Here is a 19,787-nt window from a genome sequence, read left to right as displayed (position 1 = left end):
TATGTCTTGCATTCAGAACCCCAATAGTATATCCCACTCAGCTCTTTGTATGGTGTGATACCAAAGCCTGAAGCAAATTATTGGCAGAGAAAATGCAAATATAGAGTATTATCCAGCAAATCCAAACAATGCATGAAGCAAAATGCAGCTAAGGATACATAAATATCCAAAACATAAACAAATGAAGAAGCTATCTCCTCTCTTCAGCAGGCCAGGACCCAGGTCTCCCGTGCGTCAAATTATCAGCAAGACCTGTGCTGTAGGATAAGGAGTGCCTAAAGATGTGAATGTCAGCATGGGACCTTTTATACAAGACCCGTGGTTGCTGGTATTATTTTTTCTTTCTCCAACATTAAAACGTCTATAAGGCTGATTTTGTGCTGCTCATGGAACCTTGCAAAATCAACCCGATAAACATTTTGACAAGGGAGGCAGGAATAGCCCAAAGATGATGATATCTGCAGGTATGAGTGACGTCCAATACCAATGTCAAAAATGGCTTAACGGGATACTACCTTGTAATTATCCTGGTTGGCAGTCTGGGTTATGCTGGAGATATGTGAACAATGAATTAACACAACTAGATTGTACAATGCTCACCTGTGAACCTTTAAAAATGATAGGTGGAGACTGCAGTGATATGCTGAACCCAGTACCGTTTGGCATGAACTTTGATGATACAGGGATGCTCACAGGGGCAGTAGCCTGCAAAATAGGAAAATAAATGCAAGATTATAGAGACAGAGGGACAAATCAAAATAAAAAGGTAACATGGCTGATCTGGGCCAACAAGAAAAAAAATGCTCAATGTGCAAATGTAGCAACAATGAGGACACAGAGAGGAAGAGGAAAAATGGGAGAGCAATATCAAGTGTAGAATAAGGCTACAGGTTCAACATGTGTCCCACTAAAGTCACCAAGTTACTGTCTTTCCAGAGTCAGTTTATCCATTATTGTCATAGTGGAATACTGTCCTGAAGTTCTGAAGACTTAAAATAATTCCGAGACTGGAGAGTGTATCCAATGGGCCAGTTAATGGTTCATAGATGTGAGGGAAATCATTTTATTAATTTGTTAGATTCCATGCAATTAAAATTAAATATTAAGTCTGTGGTGATAATAATGGATATGTTGCAAGCCTGCCCTTTAGCTTTCCAGGATCTCAATGAGTTGGCAACATAGGGATGTGTAGAACTGAAGAGAGTGCAATGTGCTCTATCTGCTAGGTCCCAAAGTTCAAAAAACCATACTATACTCTCTCATATCCTTCAAATCTCTTCCGATAATATTGTTCAGCTCCCTCTGGAGTTTGCTGATATTAACGATCTCATAGAATGGTTATAGCACAGGAGGAGGATGTTGAGCCTGTGCCAACTCTCTGCAAGAGCACTTCAGCTCGTCCCTAATGCACCTCTGGATTGTCTGTTTCACATATTCACCACCCTACATGAAATAGTTAAATCTTAAACTGTCTGTTCATCTTCCTTATTCAGAGCGCAACATTTTGCCCCTGGTTCGTGTTGTGGTCATGTTAAACAATTTATTAAGCTTCAGTTTATCTGTGCCCTCGAAAGTTAAATTATCTCACCCAAGCCACCTTTTCTTTAGTTTCATTGGTCTCCCCTCGTAACTGAGATGCCTAATCAATGGCATTAGTTTAGTTGTCCTTCTTGAACTCTCTCCGAACCCAGGATGTCCCCATCTTGCCTTGTACAATCATACCGTTTGTCATTTAATCACTCCTGCCTTCCACCCTATCACAGATCTCTTTTGTTCTTTACTTCCCTCTTTCCCTGCCTCTATACTTGCTTTAAATCCTTTTATATCTCTAACTTTTTTCAGTTCCGACAAAAGGTCGTTAACTCCGTTTCTCTCTCCACAGATGCTGCCTGACCTGCTGAGTATTTCCAGCATTTTGTGTTTTTATTTCAGATTTCCAGTATCCACAGTATTTTGCTTTTGTCCCCATCTTAGTATGGTGATCAGAATAGTACAAGCTATCCACCAGAACTCCAGGATTCCTTTCTTGTTTTGTGTCCTGTAGAGTATGATCATTCATCTTATATCCCCCTTCCTCAGTCTCAGCACCTTGCATCTATCCCCCGGAGATGTAGTGTAGGGATATGGAAGCACTGTGAGCAGTTAAGCAAAGTGTGGAGAAGACGCTACTTTAATTGAGAGAGAAAAAGATCGTACCCATTGCTAGTCCAGCAGTGAGAGACACAGAAAAACAGGACACCCAACACAGATGCTTATAATCAACTTCTACAAAGTTAATTGGCAGAGTAGAAAGCTGCAAGTTCAAACCCTAAGATTACCTGCAACCTGCTGAGTATCAGACAAATGAACATCAGACAGGACCTTTATCAGTGCAGAGTTGTTTGGGCATTTTATGTAATATTCAGCAGAACTGAGGAACCTAATTTCAAATCGGGTGGGGTGGGGGCGGGGTCAGATTCAGCAGTTTTGAATCCAAATCATCAAGATTTATGAATTTTGAAGAGCCGAATAATAAATAAAATCCAGTTGAAGTAGAATTTAGTTTCAGTACATTGAATTTCATTGTCACCTGCAAGCTAATAGAGGAACACCACTGACAGCAATCAAAGGAAAAAAAAGGACAGGACTTGCATTTATATAGCGCCTTGCATGACTGTAGTACATCCCAAAGCACTTTATTCTTCAAAAGTACTTTAGCTGTAAACAGAAAATGCTGGAAATATTTAGTAGGCCAGGCAACATCTGTTTAGCATTTTCTGATTAGATTTAAGATTTCCAGAATCTGCATTATTTTTCCGAAGTACTTTTGAAGTGTAGTCACTGTTGTAATGTAGGGATGGAGAATAGGAAAACAGTCGGTTAACATTAAATCCAAGCTTGGTGCCACCAAATTATTACACGAGTCATTTCTTTCACCCTTTTCAACTTTGACCATGTTCAGCACTATGGGCCTTCAGCTAGGTTTCTTAAGAGTAAAATAGGACAGATTGGGATATCTGTAAGGAAGGAACTGATTTAAACAGGAAAGAAGAATTTCACGGTGACTTTTGTGGATATTTCCTGTAAAGTTTAAAAAAAATTTGTTGTTGAGAGTTTTGTGCATTTAAATTATGTTGATATACAGCATCATATTTAAGTGCAAATCTAAACACTGGGGCCCCAGAATTATGTTGTGGAATACTAGTGTTTGATTCTTTAAAGCTTGCATCCAAAATTCCTCTCTGTTAATTTACTGATGGTGTTAACCCCATTTATTTTCGATGGATTAATGACAGTGCTGAAATAGCAGAAAAAGGAACTTCAGATGCGCACATTAAGTGATCGCATGCTCGTATGCCAAAGCCAAAGTAAGTGATGGGTCAGTGCAGTTCCATCAATAGATAAAACAAAAAACCTATGCATTGACAAGTCCCGACTGGACTACATAAAATCTAGTTAGAACTTGTATTCTTTACTTAGAATTTGTATTCTTTACGAACAGAATAGCAACTTGTACGCTAGCAATCAAACAGTTTAAAAACATTGCAATAGCCACTGTAAACCAACAGAGTGGCTTAAAGGGGAAGTTAGAAAAACTTTCACGCAGAGGATATCTTCAACCTGAAGTTCGCTGCCACAAACCACTGTTGAACAGAATCCATAAATTCTTTTAAAAAGGAATTTGACGGTCACTTGAAAAAGATTAAAGGATATAGGAAGCAAATAGGAATCAGATGAAACTAGGTGGCTCATGTGGAGGCTTGATGGGCCGAATGGCCAGCTTCTGTGCTCCAAAGGTCCATGATTGTTACGTTATATTATTTATATGGGGGGGGGGGGGCGCGGGGGAAAGATGGAGGAGTGTGGAATGGAAATTACAAGCTTGGTTGCCTGTGCTGTGTGCACATTTAGGGGCCATTTGTCAGGTTCCACTGTGCAGACACTCACTAGTGGTGAGCATGGAAGCAGGCTTAGGACGACAACACTGTAGCCCTAATTTTCTGACATACTTTATGGCTAGAGAGGTTCCGGACAAATTACCCTCTAATTACACAGTATTTCACCAGAATTCTTTCTACAAAACCAGGTTTAAGGCAGAATAAAGCACACTATAAATATATTAATCATTATTCAGTATCAGCTTACCTCAGTGGTAGCATTCTTACATCGAAGTCACAAGGTTGTTAGTTCAAGCTCCGCTTTAAGACTTGAGCGCATAACCTAGACTGACACTCCAGTACAGCACTGAAGGATTGTGCATAGTCAGAGGTGGTGTCTTTTAAATGAGATGCAAAAGTAAATGGATGCAATAAATCCCATGGCATTACTTGAAGAAGAGCAGGGACTTCTCCCAGTGTCTTGGACAATATTCCCCTCTCTTACCACTGAAAACAAATAATTTAGTCACATCTCATTTGCTCTTTGTGGGTCTTTACTGTCTGCAAATTGGCTGCCATGCTTGCTTACATAACAGAGACTACATTTCAAAAGTAAACCATTGGCAATGAAGTGCTTTGGGATGCTCTGAGGACATGAAAAGATACTATATAAAAGCAAGTTTTTTCTTTAAGTTTCAACAATATTTGTTAAAATAAATTTTTAGTAAATTTTTTAAACAAAGCCCAACTGCACTCAAAGAATTGTTGTAGAGTCTGTAGCTTTGGCGATTGAGTGATACACCAAATGGGGATGTAAAAATATTTGCTAACTTTTAGATTGCTTCGATTTTTCTGATAATTTACCTGATAAGCGTGGTCAGTGCGTACATGATACAAATTAGTTGGTGCAGACCGGCTCAAAGGGGTCACTAACTTCTCACTCTTCACCAAAGCTGGATCTGAACATCCAGAATCCACATTAGGAAAAACTGGTGGCATTGTGGTAGTTGGAGACATTGGTGTAAGGCTGCTCAAACCATCTGTTAATGAATCTACATCCACATCAATCTCCGAGTAGTAGAAGTCTTCTTCCCCGTCACAGTGATCAGAGTCACCATTATGCCTGTAACATATGACATATATATGGTCACTTAATTTTGCAGCATGCTTTCTGCACCTACCGATCCAGTTCTTCCAATTAGCTCAAAGCACTAGTGCCACGTTTCCACGTTTCTTGCTCAGTTGAAGAGTTACAAACGATAGTTTATAAAAACACTCCACTTTGCTGCACAGATTTGTAGTTTCTGTTCTCTGTCCCATTTACTTTTTCTGTTACGAGAAACTAAGGTTTAAGTTTACTCCTCCACGACCTTTCTCTACCCTACCTCTAGTTCTACACTCAGCTTGCACTCTTGTTTTTCTGAGTATGGATTGTTGCATGTCCCCCCCCCCGGCCTGGCAATGCCTTCACCCAGCCTGGCCTGCTCTAGAAAGTCCCTCTCAAAATCCCTCCTTCCTTGCTTCATGTCTCCTCGCCTTCAAATACCTCTTGAAAACCTTGCCTTTAGTCACCACCCCAGCTTTCCGGTTTGGCATCTAATTTCCCCAATACCTTCCCCCTCCTCTGTAAAGCACTTTGGGACATTTTGATATATTAAAGGTTCTATCAATAAAAAACTAATGTACTAACTTTTAGTTATGCCATGGTTGGCTGCAAGACAATACATTGCTCATTTTGGTTTATTTACTTGATAAGCATGATCAGTGCATCCATGTTACAAATTACTTTGTGTAAACTGGCTCAGAGATGACTAAGTGTAAGCTGGTGCCGATGTTTAATATACACATGAAATGAAGGTACTTACATAATGTAACAGGTGTGCAATTTTTTTTTTTTTAATTACTTTATAAACCCAACACTGCAACATTACCTTTAAAATTTGCCGACGATGTATTTGGAAACACAGTAGAAATACTAATAATATTAATGTCATTAAAACAGCAGTGGCAGCAATTATCATTCTGTGAGGATGTTAAAGTTGCAGAACTGTCTCTCTCGATCTTGCACCAACTGCATCTAAATTTTAGCCAAAACTGCCCTCAGCTCTCCCTCCAAATGCTTCTCTCTCAATGCTGGGGGTGGGGGAAGTGAAGGAGAAACAGGAATGTCTGTCGTTCAGTAGACATTCCTTTCCCCCACAATAGTACAATTGCACTAAAACTTCAATGAAATGGGGAACAGTAAACACCTCCCCTCCCTCCATCAACCCATGCATTATATTCATGATAATTTATTACAATTTAAAAAAATCAAATCTCTTCCTTGTCCCACATATTTTTTTCCTTTCCTTCCAACTATGTTTTTTTTTACATATAGCACCTCTACTCCTTTTACAGTTTCAGTAATGCCAACTCTCGCGATTTTGAAGGAAAATCCACCCCAACTCGTGATCTCACGATTCAACAGCAAACACTCACGATTTTTGTTCTGCAGTCTTCATTTTTGCCACGCCTCATGTTGGTTGCTGCTGGAACACGTGTGTTCTGAACACTTATGTTTCTTCCATCAGTAGTCTTCCACAAGTTGGTTTTGCCATCATAAGTCTCCTCTGCTCCCTTGTATATTTGAGACTATTGGAATAGTCTCAGATACAAAGACTCCATTTGCAACACATGATGGGCGAATTTACTAGATAAAGAGATTATCTTGGCATGCTTTGGATTATCGTTGAAACCCAAGGCTGGATGGGAAAATCACTGGGTCTCCCCTTATTCATTCGGTTAGATTCCTGGTGTCATTTTCAGAGCTTGAGGGTCCAGCTTTTATAAATCCCTTGCATCTGCCCGGGATCTGTCTCCCCCCGAGATCGGGATAGTTTTCTGGGAGGGAAACCGAGAGGGATCGGACCGAGCATCCGAAGAGATCGGTCCAAAGTTACTAAATTTGCGGAGAATCGCGGTCGGATTTGGGGGTTCACCAGTGCGGAGAGATTGGTGGTGACCGGGTTGTTTCCATTTCTGCCGGGAACGGCAGTCTACAGGAGGATGTGCGGGGAAGAGCGCCGGTGTTGGTGGCCTTGGGTTCCGGATCTTCTCGCAAGCAGCAGCCGACAGCTGTTCGACTCCTCATGGGCCGGTGAACGGGACCAGACTGGCGACGTCTACACCAGTAAAAGGTTCTTGGTTTACTGTACATTTTAAATTCACCTTTATGACCTTATGTTGCTACTTTAGTTCTTGTAGTGACCCTTCAAAAAAGACCTGGGCTCTCGCGTTTTGGGATTTAATTATCAGGCACATCTATGGTGTAGCAAATCTAAGCCCCTGGAATTAAATGTATCCAGATAGAATGGATGCCAAAGTCCTCGATGTGTTACTTAGAATCTTCTACACCTCGGGCCCTGGGTTGGGGAAGACATCAGACTCAAGATTGGATGGGCTGGGTCAGTCACTGGGTATCTCTGAAATGGACAGGAAGTGGAGATCAGAGTCCAAAGATCGCTTGAGGATGTCTGAAGCTATTGTGGTGCCCAGTGTGGCAATCTGGACAGTCAATGAGTCTCTTCTACAGAAAGAACAAAGAATGTACACATCTTTTGTACATAACCTTCGGGATGGAAATGGGTGGAAAGAAAGAGACTTGCCAGTATCTGGGCCTGTCGCAAGCCTTTGCCCCTCCTGGGTTTATTCGGACAACCTCATGGGGGAGGTGGGGTGGATGAGGTGTGGGGAGGGGGTAAAACGTGGCTGAGGGTGGGTGGAACAAATCAATACCTGCCCTCTTTGGCTGTATTTATTTGAAGCTGTAGTCGTGCCGTTGATACCTTAATAATGTATCGATTTAGTGAGCGGGTGCACCATGTGGCCTGGGGGGGGGGGGGGGGGGGGGGCGGGGGGTGTGAAATGGAAAGAGAGAGATTTGCCAGTATCTGGGCCTGCAGCAAGCCTTTGCCATCTCCTGGTGGTTTGTTCCGGCAGCCTCATGGGGAAGTGGGTGTTAAGGGTGGGGTGGATGCGGGGGGGTAGCGAGTGTGAAAGAATGGAAAAGAGCAGTATTGTTGTGAGGAGGGTGGGGCTACGACAGTCAGTCCCAGTTCCTTTGGCCAGGGGAACATCAGCTGGGGCGCTCGTTTTCAATTGTGATGGGGTGAGTGCTGTGTGCAATGTAGACATAGAGGAATTGGTTCAGCAATGATTCCTGACAAAACTCGAAGAATAGACACTTGGGTAATGTATCCAAGGGCAACAGAACTGGATCCCAATATCCTCGGGAGAAGGGGGTAAAAAGTCAGATTTCTGTCATCCCTTTTGTATCATTGCAATACTTTGTGTGTGTGTGTGTGTGTGTATATAGGTCAAGGAGGGAGAAAGCAATCCGGTTTGTCTTCATGCATACTGCAAAATAATGCGTCGGAGTTGTGCTTTGATTCCACAGTTCTGGGTTCCTATTACTAGAAGCCCTTTTAGAAAAAAATTGAGCCGCTGCAGGAGAGCTTCACGTCAGTAATCGGTTAGTGATGGCCAGATGCACTTCCTGTCTGGGAGCAAAGATATGCGAGGGATCGGGTCGGGGAAAAAAGTAGCAACTCCTGATTTCTTAACAAATCTCATGATTTTTAAAAGAGTTTGTCTTAGGATTTACGAGTGGGTAGGGTTGGCATTACTGCAGTTTATATTCACTCCTTATTTTTCCTCCCAAAATATACCACCTAACCATTTCTTCGCATTCAATTTCACTAGACATCTATCTTCCTCACAGCAACCTGTTGTCCATATTTTGGGTCATCTACAAAGTTTGATATTGTACCCTCTAGTCCGGATCATTCTATATTGAGAAGAGCAATGGACTGGGCACGGAGCCCTGGAGATACCAATGCTTTAAATCCAGCAAACATCCATTAATCACTACTCCCTTTCTGGCTCTTAATCAACTCATTATCCTGCCACAATCCCTTTAAACACAAAATGCCCCTCGTCCCAGGTCACTTCCCAATCAGCTTCTCCCAAGGTTATTATCATTCACCATGCTCATTCCATCCGAAGTAGGGATGATCAACATAGTAAATTTTTTAAAAAGACTACAGTATTAGTATGTCATGTGATAGTATCATGTTGTATGATAGAGCATGTGAATGGAAAAGTAGCTGTGTAATATTTAAAAATGCAAGTAAATTCTGATTTCACTTGTATGTAAACTTTAAATTGCCTAAAGTTGATTGTTAATTTTCCTTTACTCCATGGGTGGCAGACTTTCTACTTTTCTGGAAAGTACAAGAATTCTCAAATATGAGGGCACATTCATAGCATCACAGAAATGTCAGTACAAAGGAAGACCATTTACCTGACCAGTCTGAACAAGCTCCATATCAGAGCTTACATTTAACCTTAGTCTTAACTGAAATTAATTTTACAGCGTGTGCAGACTGCCATGTCACAACTGATGGTGTGGTCGAAATGGATGTGAAAAGCTACAAGAAGTGATCTTAATACCTAAACAGCGGATTGAGGTTCAGTACTCACTGTTACCCATGTATCAATACAGAGTACTGTAACTAATGTGGGATACTTTTTTTGGTCAAAAAAAAGTTATGCTCCCTGTTCAAGGATGCAAAACAGTTTTCAGCAACTGGACGATTGGAGAGTAGGACCATAACATCGCACTCCTATTAACGTCCCAGGATGCCAGTGGTCCCAACAACGCGATAAGAACTCTGCATCAATTACCTTAAAAGGTGAAAAGAAGTGTACCATTACTGTACAGTCTTTGAACATGGAAGCCATTAGGTAACTTACCAATTCAAACCTCTCTGTCTCAGACTGCATTCAATTTGAAATTGAATTAACGATTCAGGAATGCATCAAATGATAGGTCAAGTCTACTTGAGAAGAATATTTTGACATAAATGCTGAGCAGAAAATTGAAAAGGGTGTGGTATTGTACAGATTTGTTAATACTTGAATTTTTATAAATGAAAAAAAGGTAGTTGAGGATGAAGCAGCAGTTTTAAAGATCATAACATAGCCTCTCAATTTAAATGCCCGGGTTTCAGACCTACCCCAAATGGAGTGTGCGAACGTGTTTCTGTATTCCCGACGACGTACTTAGAACTTTCCCACAATTCTTCCACAAACATTTAAACATGACCTTCATGGAGTTCTGCAAGAGTGAAACAGATGGAGCAAAGTGAACAAAACACATACACTAAATCCCAGTAAATACCATAAGGAAATTCAGTGAGGCTGCACTCCCAGCACAAAGCCTCACTAACAGCAAGTGCAGGTTGGAGATAGACTCAGAGTTAGTTTTATAGCTTTGTGCTAGGAGTAGAGCCTCAGAGTTTGGCCTTTTCAGAACAGAAAAAGGTTATTAAACCCACTCAGGCCTGTTCCTTTTTCATAGACATTCCACCTATCCATTATAGCAAGCATTTTCCTCACTGTTGTAATAGCTTTAGAAGTGCAGGATAATCTGTATTATACAGCGTCAGCTTGATTTAAGTATTTTCAGTGGGTTCCCAACAGCATTATCTGCACTTGAGAGATTACCATTAGGGAGGGTGATGAAAATGGTGACGACTGCAGGTTTTCAACATCTGCTACATCCTCAAATGAAATCAAGAAGTCTCCAATCTTTGGAAATGCCTGTGGTATTGCAAGAACATTTTTGCTTTTGCATCTACTGTGCTGATTAAAAATCACTTGCAGTTGCATTTGATGCAGGTGCTACTCATACGCAGCATTGCTAAGGAGGTAATGATGAAAAATGGGGCTCATGACACTACCACCTAATTTAAATACACCCATCTGCAAGTTTTGGGAGAAAAGGGAGGGGGATTTGGCCAGTATGAATCCTCTCCCATTTTCTGCGTCAAATATAGCACCAAATACGAGGAAACTCCTGCCTCACTTCTCAATCATCTGTTGAACACAAAATGGCTTGTTCTTGTAGCTGGAAACAGGTTCTGCTCAACTTTTACTCCCCTGATAAGCACCATTCCCACTCTCCACTTAAATTATGAGCATGGGTTTAACACTACAGCATTTCAACATGTTGCAACACGGTCATACCCTGGATAGGGTGCAGCCTCTAACAAGGTGAAAACTTTATATGAATTTACATAGCAGCAAGGAAGAACACTACTAAGTTAGGATATAGTACAGACATTGCCCTCAGGGAACCATATATAATTCTGACCCGGTGCAGGAAAGCTTTACTTGTGCCTCAGGAACTACTAAGTACACACAAGGAAAGATTTCTGGTTTGGTCATGTATAGAAGTACAGGAAAAGGATTGATACTCCACCAACCCCATATAAACAACTGATCCATTTGAAACGTTTATTACTTCTTGGACATGAGCCAATGCATGGCTGCAAGTAACTAAAAAGGGTTTCTAAAAATCTAGGCTTTGGAGTCATCAAAACTGGGGAAATAAAAATAACTTATCTATTCAAAAATTATGTAAAAGGGGAACTTCACATTGTACCACTCTACCTGCCGACAGTCTCTAACCAGTTCTTAACTGGGAGCAGGTCCACAGCATAAGGGAACCTGAAAGGGTAGTTGAGGCAGAAACCCTCACCACATTTAAAAGATACTTGGATGTGCACTTAAAGTGCCGTAACATACAGGGCTACAGGCCAAGGGCTGGAAAATGGGATTAGGCTGGATAGCTTTTGGTCGGCTGGCGAGGACACGATGGGCCGAAATGGTCTCCTTTCATGCTGTAAGTTTCTGTAAGGCGCTCCAGAATTCCCTACTTGCATGTCTCGCAAAGGGGCAAGTAGTGTGGGGAAAATGGAAAATGAAAGTGCAGGAAGTAGTACTCTTCTGAAGCTGTAGTTAACAATGCAGTTTGAATAGTGTAACAGAGTGTTACCATACCTCTAACTCAGCCTGCATCAGACCCAAGAAAACTACATGCCAACACAGTACACAAAAAGCAGAAAAGTGCTCACTGTCCAACGCACCAATCTTGCTTGAAGATGAAAGTTCACAAAAAATTATAGAGCATCTTTGCAATTTTAATATAAACAGTTTGTCTCCTTCGTGTGTGGTTTCCACTAATGGCACAAAAAGCAAGACTTGTATAACCTGAGTCTTGACAATCCCAGCTTCTTCCTTCCAATGCACCACATTTCAAGCTTGAGACACTAATGTTTAAGATTCTTGATCTGCAGTGTTTTAACCACATGCATGTAAAACGAGCTGAATATATACTTAAATAAATAGCAATGTTTGCAAAAATGTGGAGCAGTTAGACCCTCCCACTTCAGTTAAGTATTAATCTAATCTCGGAAAAAGCAATAGAAGTCCCCTCCCATTGTCAACAGAAGAAAATAGCTGCAAGGAGTTTTAGTGAATATGAAAGGCAGAAAAAAAAAACACAAACCCAGAAGTGATCAAGCCTGTTCAACAGCAGAAGGCTCTTTTGTGGTTGAAGCAGAGATTATATTGTTGGGGCAATTTCACAGTGCCAACCACGTCACAGCCCTCAAATTAGATTTTGTGAAGATACAAGAAACACACACAAAAGAAATGACTTTACTCATATATGCACAGAGATAATTTAAGATGAGCATGAGAGCTTCATATAAAAGGAGTTACTGATAAATGTTAAAAATTTGTGCTATAAAATTGCATCTGCAGCTAGTTAATAAAAGCAGAAATTCCAGTCACATTTTTCCAGACACTGCAAAATAGTGTGGATGGTTTGGGGAGATGAAAATATCAGTTATGTAGGGAAAAAAAGGCTGGATTTCTGCTAATCTGCATTTAAATTTCCCCCAAATAAAACTGAACAGGTTATAGAATAACTTCAGTATTAAATATCTTGCTAAACATGAATCTCACTTTAATTGCATTTCCATGAACACATTTAGGTGTACTGGCTTCCTTTAAAGTAGGTGTACAGTATTTATGGGACACTCAAACCATCATGCATGCCAGGGCTTATATGTATAAAAGAGGAATGAAAATGTTCGTAACATGCCACTAGTCCAAAAATGGGGGAGGGGGAATATTTTGACTAAATGTGTTGGTCTGTAACACGTTGAAATTTCAATGTACTTGCATTTACACATACCCAGAATTTTTTCCAGAGGGGCGGCTGTTCACTTGCTGAAAAGTTTTCAGGTAGGCTCATCTCTGGAGCAGAATACTCTGACAAGATTCCAACAATGTCACCATGTAGGGTGCCAAGAACAAACAGCCTGCAGCGGATGCTAGGTCCCAAACTTAAGTGCTTTGATAGCATAATTGTTTTTGTAATTTAATATTCTTTGCAGATGGGAGAAGTGGTTATTTGTTTATGGTGTCACAAGTGTGAACATTTTTTCAGTTTCCGAACTATGTAAAAACAGACTTCATTCTTCTGTGAAGTTTCTTGCAAGACAATGTACCAGATGTTTCTGTCCATTAAAGCTACTTGTTAGTATAAAGTCCTATTTGGTTTCTAAATCCACACCACCATAGTTAAAAAGTGAATCCAAGAACTAAAGTTCCAAAATTAATAAATGACGTTTTAAAAACGTAATTGCAAATTGCAACACTAGGCAAAATAGTTTTGCAGAAAAACAATAGTACTGTATGCAATTGTGGATTTCATCAATTGAAGCACTTCAATCTGAGATCACTCAGTGGTTTATCTCCAAATGAACATCATTGTCTAAAGCCTTTTTTACCTTTGTGATTTACTGAAAAAAAGGTGTATCTCACTCAGCTCTACTCATCCCAAATACAGCTGATGCAGGACAACATTCAGAAATTTTGCACAAAAGCATTTTGTCATGATGCAAGTTTCAGGTGATATTCTCCTCCCTCTCTTTGCTGCACAATATCCAGATCACCTATCAACCCAACCTCACCTACAAATCCCTCCATGGCTTCACTCCACGCTAGCTCTGCAATTTCCCCCAGCACAACATCTCATCACACACACCCCACTGTTTGGTGTCTGTACTACGATGCATCCTTCATTCCTTTTCCACCAATCATGCTCCACCATCAATAGCACAGCCTTCAGCGATCACAGCCCTGTACAATAGAATTATTTCTCTAAACCTCTCAGACTTGCTTCATTACCTACATCTAACACTGTCACTCCCCATCCCAATTTTTTTCCATAGATGCTCCTCTATTTTCAATTATTCCCCCTCAGGTGAAGCACCTTGGTGTTTTTCTACACTTAAGACTCTATACAATTGTAAACTATTACTCAAGTATGACTGGAGGCAGTTGACAGAAACTACCATGTCTATTTTACCAAATTTTATGTGCTAACCCAATTGCAAAATCCTTCAGAGGAATGACAAAATGTGTGTGAAGAAACCCAAAATAGCTGTAATGACTGTTTATCCCAGGTGGAAATATTCTGTACGTTTTATGCATTGTGTGCAGCATTATATTCTTGCATCACAACAGATTCTTCACAAAATACATTGAGCATCACAAAATGATGCCCTGCACCACTACAGAAGAAATGCTCATGCACCAACAATAAAATATATCCCATGTCATTGGCCTATTACTCCCAAGCAGAGCTCCCTTATGCTCTACATGGTCTCTTACTTCATAAACTGACCAGAATAAGAGCAAGGAGACCATTTTAGTCAAGATAGGAAAAAATAGATGAGCTTGGTTGGGTGAAAGAAGAATCTTGTCCAGTAGTTTTAGGGCAGACACAACACGGTCAGGGTTGCAAGACCAATTATTAGGAGAGAGTGAGGAAAAGGAAAAAATAAAAAGTAAAAAAAAACAAAGCTTAGTGGTTGCAATTTTCATACCAAGCCAATTAGCAAAACCAACATGGGCAAAGACTCAGTTGAATAAAAGCTAAACACTACATTGGTATAGCAATTAAGTGGTTTCTAGGTACAAAATAAAAACACTGAGCAGGTCTGGTCCTGAAATAAAATCGAACCTTTCTTTTCCTGGGAGTAGGTTCTTCAAATAGGAAGTGAGATGCCTCTGGTTCATCAATGCCATCATCTGACTGTCCAGATAACGGGAACGGTTTGGAGCTGTCGGCTGGCAATGGTGGCGATGGCGTGGATGGGTTGGAGTGGTCACTTGGAATGTCCCAACTCCAATTCCCACTGGTAGTGCTGCTGCCATAGCTGGCAGACAAAGCTGGCCCCTCCTTTGACACTTTACAGTTATCTAGAAAGCAAAGAAACAGTCTACTAAGACAAGTACAGAGACCAACATAAATAGCGATATATACAAACAAATATATAAATAAGTGATTTTGAAATTTGTATGCAATATTGAGTAGGTTGGCTGGCATCAGAAAATAAATGCTTTGAAAAAAATGAAATTTCTCGATTTTCCTTCCCATAAGGTGTACAGCAAGCAGTATTTTTTACTGCAGCCAAGGTGGGCAAACTACCTCCTCCCAATGCTGCTTTTCAGTAGACCTCTGGTTTGCTGCTGTGCAGCTCTCCTGAAGATAAATGCTCCTACAATCTCCCCTTCCCCATGTAGAAATTTGCCAAAGAAATGGCACACAGAGATTGGAAATTCATTGGGGTGGGGATTGGAATTTCCCCTACCCCTAATGTCATACAGTAATAGGTCAGCAAATCACTTGGGGTTATTTTGTTTTTAGTATTGATGATGTCTACTTAAAAGGACTATTCCATAGATTGGTATCTACTGCAGACCATCTATTAGAATAGGTGTTGGTAATGGACATTATTGCTAAACCAAACTAATGGTTGCTGAGAAAGAAAACGGCAAGAATAATTTAATAATAAACTTCGCATGATATTTTAAAAATCTGATTGGATTAAAGATGGGAGATACCATACTAGATTGACAAACAAGGAAAGTGCAGTCCAGGACTGTAGAAGTGGGTAGATATATAACTGGATTATGGAATGAATGAGGAAGGAATAGTACTGGATTCCAGAATGGGAAGATGTAGTGCTAGATTGGGGAATGGGGGAAGGTGTAGTTTACAAACAGTTAAAATGATAGATCGGTAAAATTGTTCTGCAAGTTTTAAAGGAAGAAAGGGAGAGGTATATCTCCTGACTGGTGCTGCCTTGTATAAACTCTTTAATATGTTTGGCTGAAACTGCTCTGTGCACTTTAACTACAGGTCTCAACCTGGTTATTTTAATTGGGTTAGCACCAGTGGCACATAGAAGAATTTAGTACAAGCATGTTCAATTATTCACAAGCAAACAACTTGGGTTGGAAAATATATCCTATAGTATTTTACATTTTCTTTCCTCCACTTAAACTTGGATTTTACATTTAAATTTTCTTCATTTTAGCAAACAGATTATTTTAAGACAAGACTCAGCATCTCCTTTAAGTAAAAAAAGTCCTGGAATGTCTGCTTTTGTTGTCACAATTCTGTCAATCTTATTCCACTGTTTGTTGCCAAATCTCCTTGTACTGTTTTAAATGTAGTTAACAGCAGATATTTTGGACGGACCAGTACAGGTCAAAGCAATGCCATATTAAGACAATTATGGAAATATTCTCCACTGGGGAATTTTTAGATAAAAATAAACCCCTGTAACTGTATGTTGTTGATAAAAAATAAAAAACAAGATAATTCAGTCAGCTGGTCGAATTAACTTTTTCAGTCTTAAACTTTTGGAGAGGTCATCTAGTTATTAAAACATTGCGACAATCAATGTGTTTATGTTGTGAGAGAAAGGGAAAGAAAACGAAAAAGCCAACTCTGGCCCAGTTCAAGAACTTGAAATAACATTTTTGGATCTCTGGAAAACTTGCTAAAACAAAGTTGCTTTAACATTTTGACTGCCTTTTCTTCTTGTACATGTTTGCCACCACCCTGCCCTGCCCCGCCCCCCCCCATTATTTTTTCACGAAATTCTTCAGTAACAACTTTTAGCAAGGAAGGTATTGTCCAAGAACCTCAGCTAGCAGCAAAATTGCTAATACTGTGGCTGGTATTTGTTTCAAAATCCCAAATAAAAAGGGTGTTCCTGTACTGCACACTTCTCGAATATGAGATGCCTATTTTTAAAAAAAAAGGAAATTTAAAAAAATACATTGGGGAATCTTCCTGTTTGGGCACCAACTGGCACACTATCGCAATGTGACCATGGTGCCTGCCTAACACAGCATGTGGCGAGCAGCGGCCAACAAATGGATGCACGCTGCAACTTGTCAGGTTCTCGAGGCTCCATTGGAATTCACAAAAATCTTAAAGCCCCACCACAAAATTTAATTTTTGGAGTGGTCACTTTAATGATCGACAGTTAGGCCTCTCAATGCCTTGAGAAATAGAACTGGCATGCGCAGTGCATGCTCGACCCACTTCTCTTGGCAAGTTGCAGTCGGGACCTAAACCAGCAGTAGGACCTTGATTTGCACAACAAAACAATCTCTTGGTGAGTTTGAGCGGGGGCGCTGGGTACCCATTTAAAGGTCTGCCTGAAAGTTGATTCAAGTGGGCAATTGGACACACAGGATCCAATTCAGATGAGAAACGGGCGACCACCAGTTGAAAGTGTCCCCCAATGATACAAAGATTGATACATTCAATAGCTCCTTCGTTAGAATGGATTTGATGCTCTTTTGGAAAAGTATTGACTTATATCCATTAAAGTGAAGCACTGATTGTTAGGACTGATGCTCAGACTGAGACCTATTGGTCTCCTGATACTGGTTGCCTTCAAGCAAATTTCACTATATTGGAATAGAAATGCTTGTGACTCCCACATCTCAAGAACAAAAATAAACTAATTGTTGTGTTTATGTTAATTCTGCTCTGTAATTAGCAACTAGAAGACTTGAAGGAGTATTGGTTAACTTCCTTCAGACTCTCCTCCTCTGCCAACTTTGTTCCTTGTGGCACACCTGAAGTCAGGAATTCACCATGTGAAGAATGGTGAGGACAAGAATGCATTTTACTACCACAAGCATATCAATAGAACTATTTATTACAAAACAAATTTACACTCTGTACAATAGAGAATCCCTGACTGACCATAAAGATGATGGTTTAAAAACCTACCCAATATGTGTGTTCCTGAGGGTGGACTGCGCACCAGTGGGCTGGTGGAGAGACTGGTCAAAACTGCAGCTGCCATAACTTCATCCATGTCGGCTTCTTCTGAAGGCTTCCTGCAAGAACATGGATCATACTTTGAATGGCACCGTTTAAAACAATTACAAATAAAGTGCTAGAAATTGGGTGCATTGCACCTCCGGTTAGCGCCCCCAGGCGCTATGGCATTGTGCCCCAATCTCCTGGGCATCGCCCCGTTAGCGACCCGGACCCGAAATTCACTTTTGCTCCCTGCAGCAGCGCCGGGCGAAAACACCGACAGCTGCAGGAGGCGTGGATCTGGCAGACGGCCGCTACCAGGACGATGATTAAAAGCGAGCTGGAGTGCCGGGCTGATTGCATAGGTTTGCCACTCCCTTGGTGGTCAAGGTAGGTCCGGTTTATATTACAGAGCCTGCACGAAGGCCTTTCCCTTTAAGGGAGGGAAGGACCCTATATACGCAGCAGTGCTGCAGAGCCCAGTGGAGGCACCACTTCCTTCCTGGAGCGCTAAAGCCAATTTTTTGAGAGTGGGGAAACATTAGCGCCTGGTGCTAAGTTTCCCGGCTTTCAAAACTTACCGTCCCAAACGGGACGATAATGAATTTCTCCCCCTTTGGGTTCGTCAAGCCTGCCTACAATGTGAACAGCATTGTCACTTTACCTTTAGGCTTATTCTATTCACAGTGGGGAGGAGATGCATTAAAAACACTTCTGTCACTTAAAAACATTAAAAAATAGATTGTTGCCTTTGACGTATGTTCATTCACTTTATATCATCTGCATTATTCGTGGCAAAGCCAGATCTTTCAAAATACTGTATGCAGGTCTGGGAATAAGTTCACATTTTTGAAATCCACTGCCTTCACCAGGCTGTTTTTGTTGTATCTATGTTAATCTCATACTCTTATTGCATTATCCAGTGAGCTGAAATGCATTACACAAACACTGGTCCATTCCTACCCTATGGACTGTACAGGTTGAGCACTCGCGGATCTTCTAAAACTTTGATCACTGCACACATGCACGTACATACTTGCAGCATTATGTATACACCAGTGCGTGGGGACAGCGAGTTTCAGAGAAAGCCAAAGTGCTCAATGTGTGAAACCTGTGTGATTTTGGCCACAAATAATTCATACCGTCTTCTAGTCTGAGGTTGGATTGATAGATGGATGTAAAACAGTGGTGCGAATACAAGTCATGATGTCATTGACTCTGGATCAGTTCCTATCGAGTGGAGGGTAGCCAATGTAACCCCACATTTTAAAAAAGGAGGGAGAGAGAAAACAGGGAATTATAGACCGGTCAGCCTGACATCGGTAGTGGGTAAAATGATGGAATCAATTATTAAGGATGTCATAGCAGTGCATTTGGAAAGAGGTAATATGATAGGTCCAAGTCAGCATGGATTTGTGAAAGGGAAATCATGCTTGACAAATCTTGTGGAATTTTTTGAGGATGTTTCCAGTAGAGTGGACAAGGGAGAACCAGTTGATGTGGTATATTTGGACTTTCAGAAGGCTTTCGACAAGGTCCCACACAAGAGATTAATGTGCAAAGTTAAAGCACATGGGATTGGGGGTAGTGTGCTGACATGGATTGAGAACTGGTTGTCAGACAGGAAGCAAAGAGTAGGAGTAAATGGGTACTTTTCAGAATGGCAGGCAGTGACTAGTGGGGTACCGCAAGGTTCTGTGTTGGGGCCCCAGCTGTTTACACTGTACATTAATGATTTAGATGAGGGGATTAAATGTAGTATCTCCAAATTTGCGGATGACACTAAGTTGGGTGGCAGTGTGAGCTGCGAGGAGGATGCTATGAGGCTGCAGAGCGACTTGGATAGGTTAGGTGAGTGGGCAAATGCATGGCAGATGAAGTATAATGTGGATAAATGT

The 19,787-nt window shown here is 40.9% G+C and overlaps 1 protein-coding gene across 2 annotated transcripts in view; it reads right to left on the bottom strand.

Annotated features, from left to right (window-relative positions):
• The window catches only part of LOC139277554 (zinc finger protein 704-like), a 111,841-nt gene that overhangs the window by 11,836 nt on the left and 80,218 nt on the right, over positions 1–19,787 (bottom strand). For both annotated transcript variants that reach the window (XM_070896151.1, XM_070896150.1), the window contains exons 3-7: positions 17,857–17,966; positions 14,779–15,017; positions 9,914–10,014; positions 4,722–4,980; positions 601–705 (exon numbers count right to left, since the gene is read on the bottom strand). In XM_070896151.1, the coding sequence (XP_070752252.1) occupies positions 601–705; positions 4,722–4,980; positions 9,914–10,014; positions 14,779–15,017; positions 17,857–17,966 (814 nt within the window). The remainder of the gene's footprint in view (positions 1–600; positions 706–4,721; positions 4,981–9,913; positions 10,015–14,778; positions 15,018–17,856; positions 17,967–19,787) is intronic.

This window comes from Pristiophorus japonicus, chromosome 12 (assembly GCF_044704955.1).
Source record: "Pristiophorus japonicus isolate sPriJap1 chromosome 12, sPriJap1.hap1, whole genome shotgun sequence".
Taxonomy (NCBI): Eukaryota; Metazoa; Chordata; class Chondrichthyes; family Pristiophoridae; genus Pristiophorus; species Pristiophorus japonicus.
The sequence above is the reverse complement of the archived record's forward strand: the minus strand, read 5'-3'. Positions and strand labels throughout refer to the sequence as shown.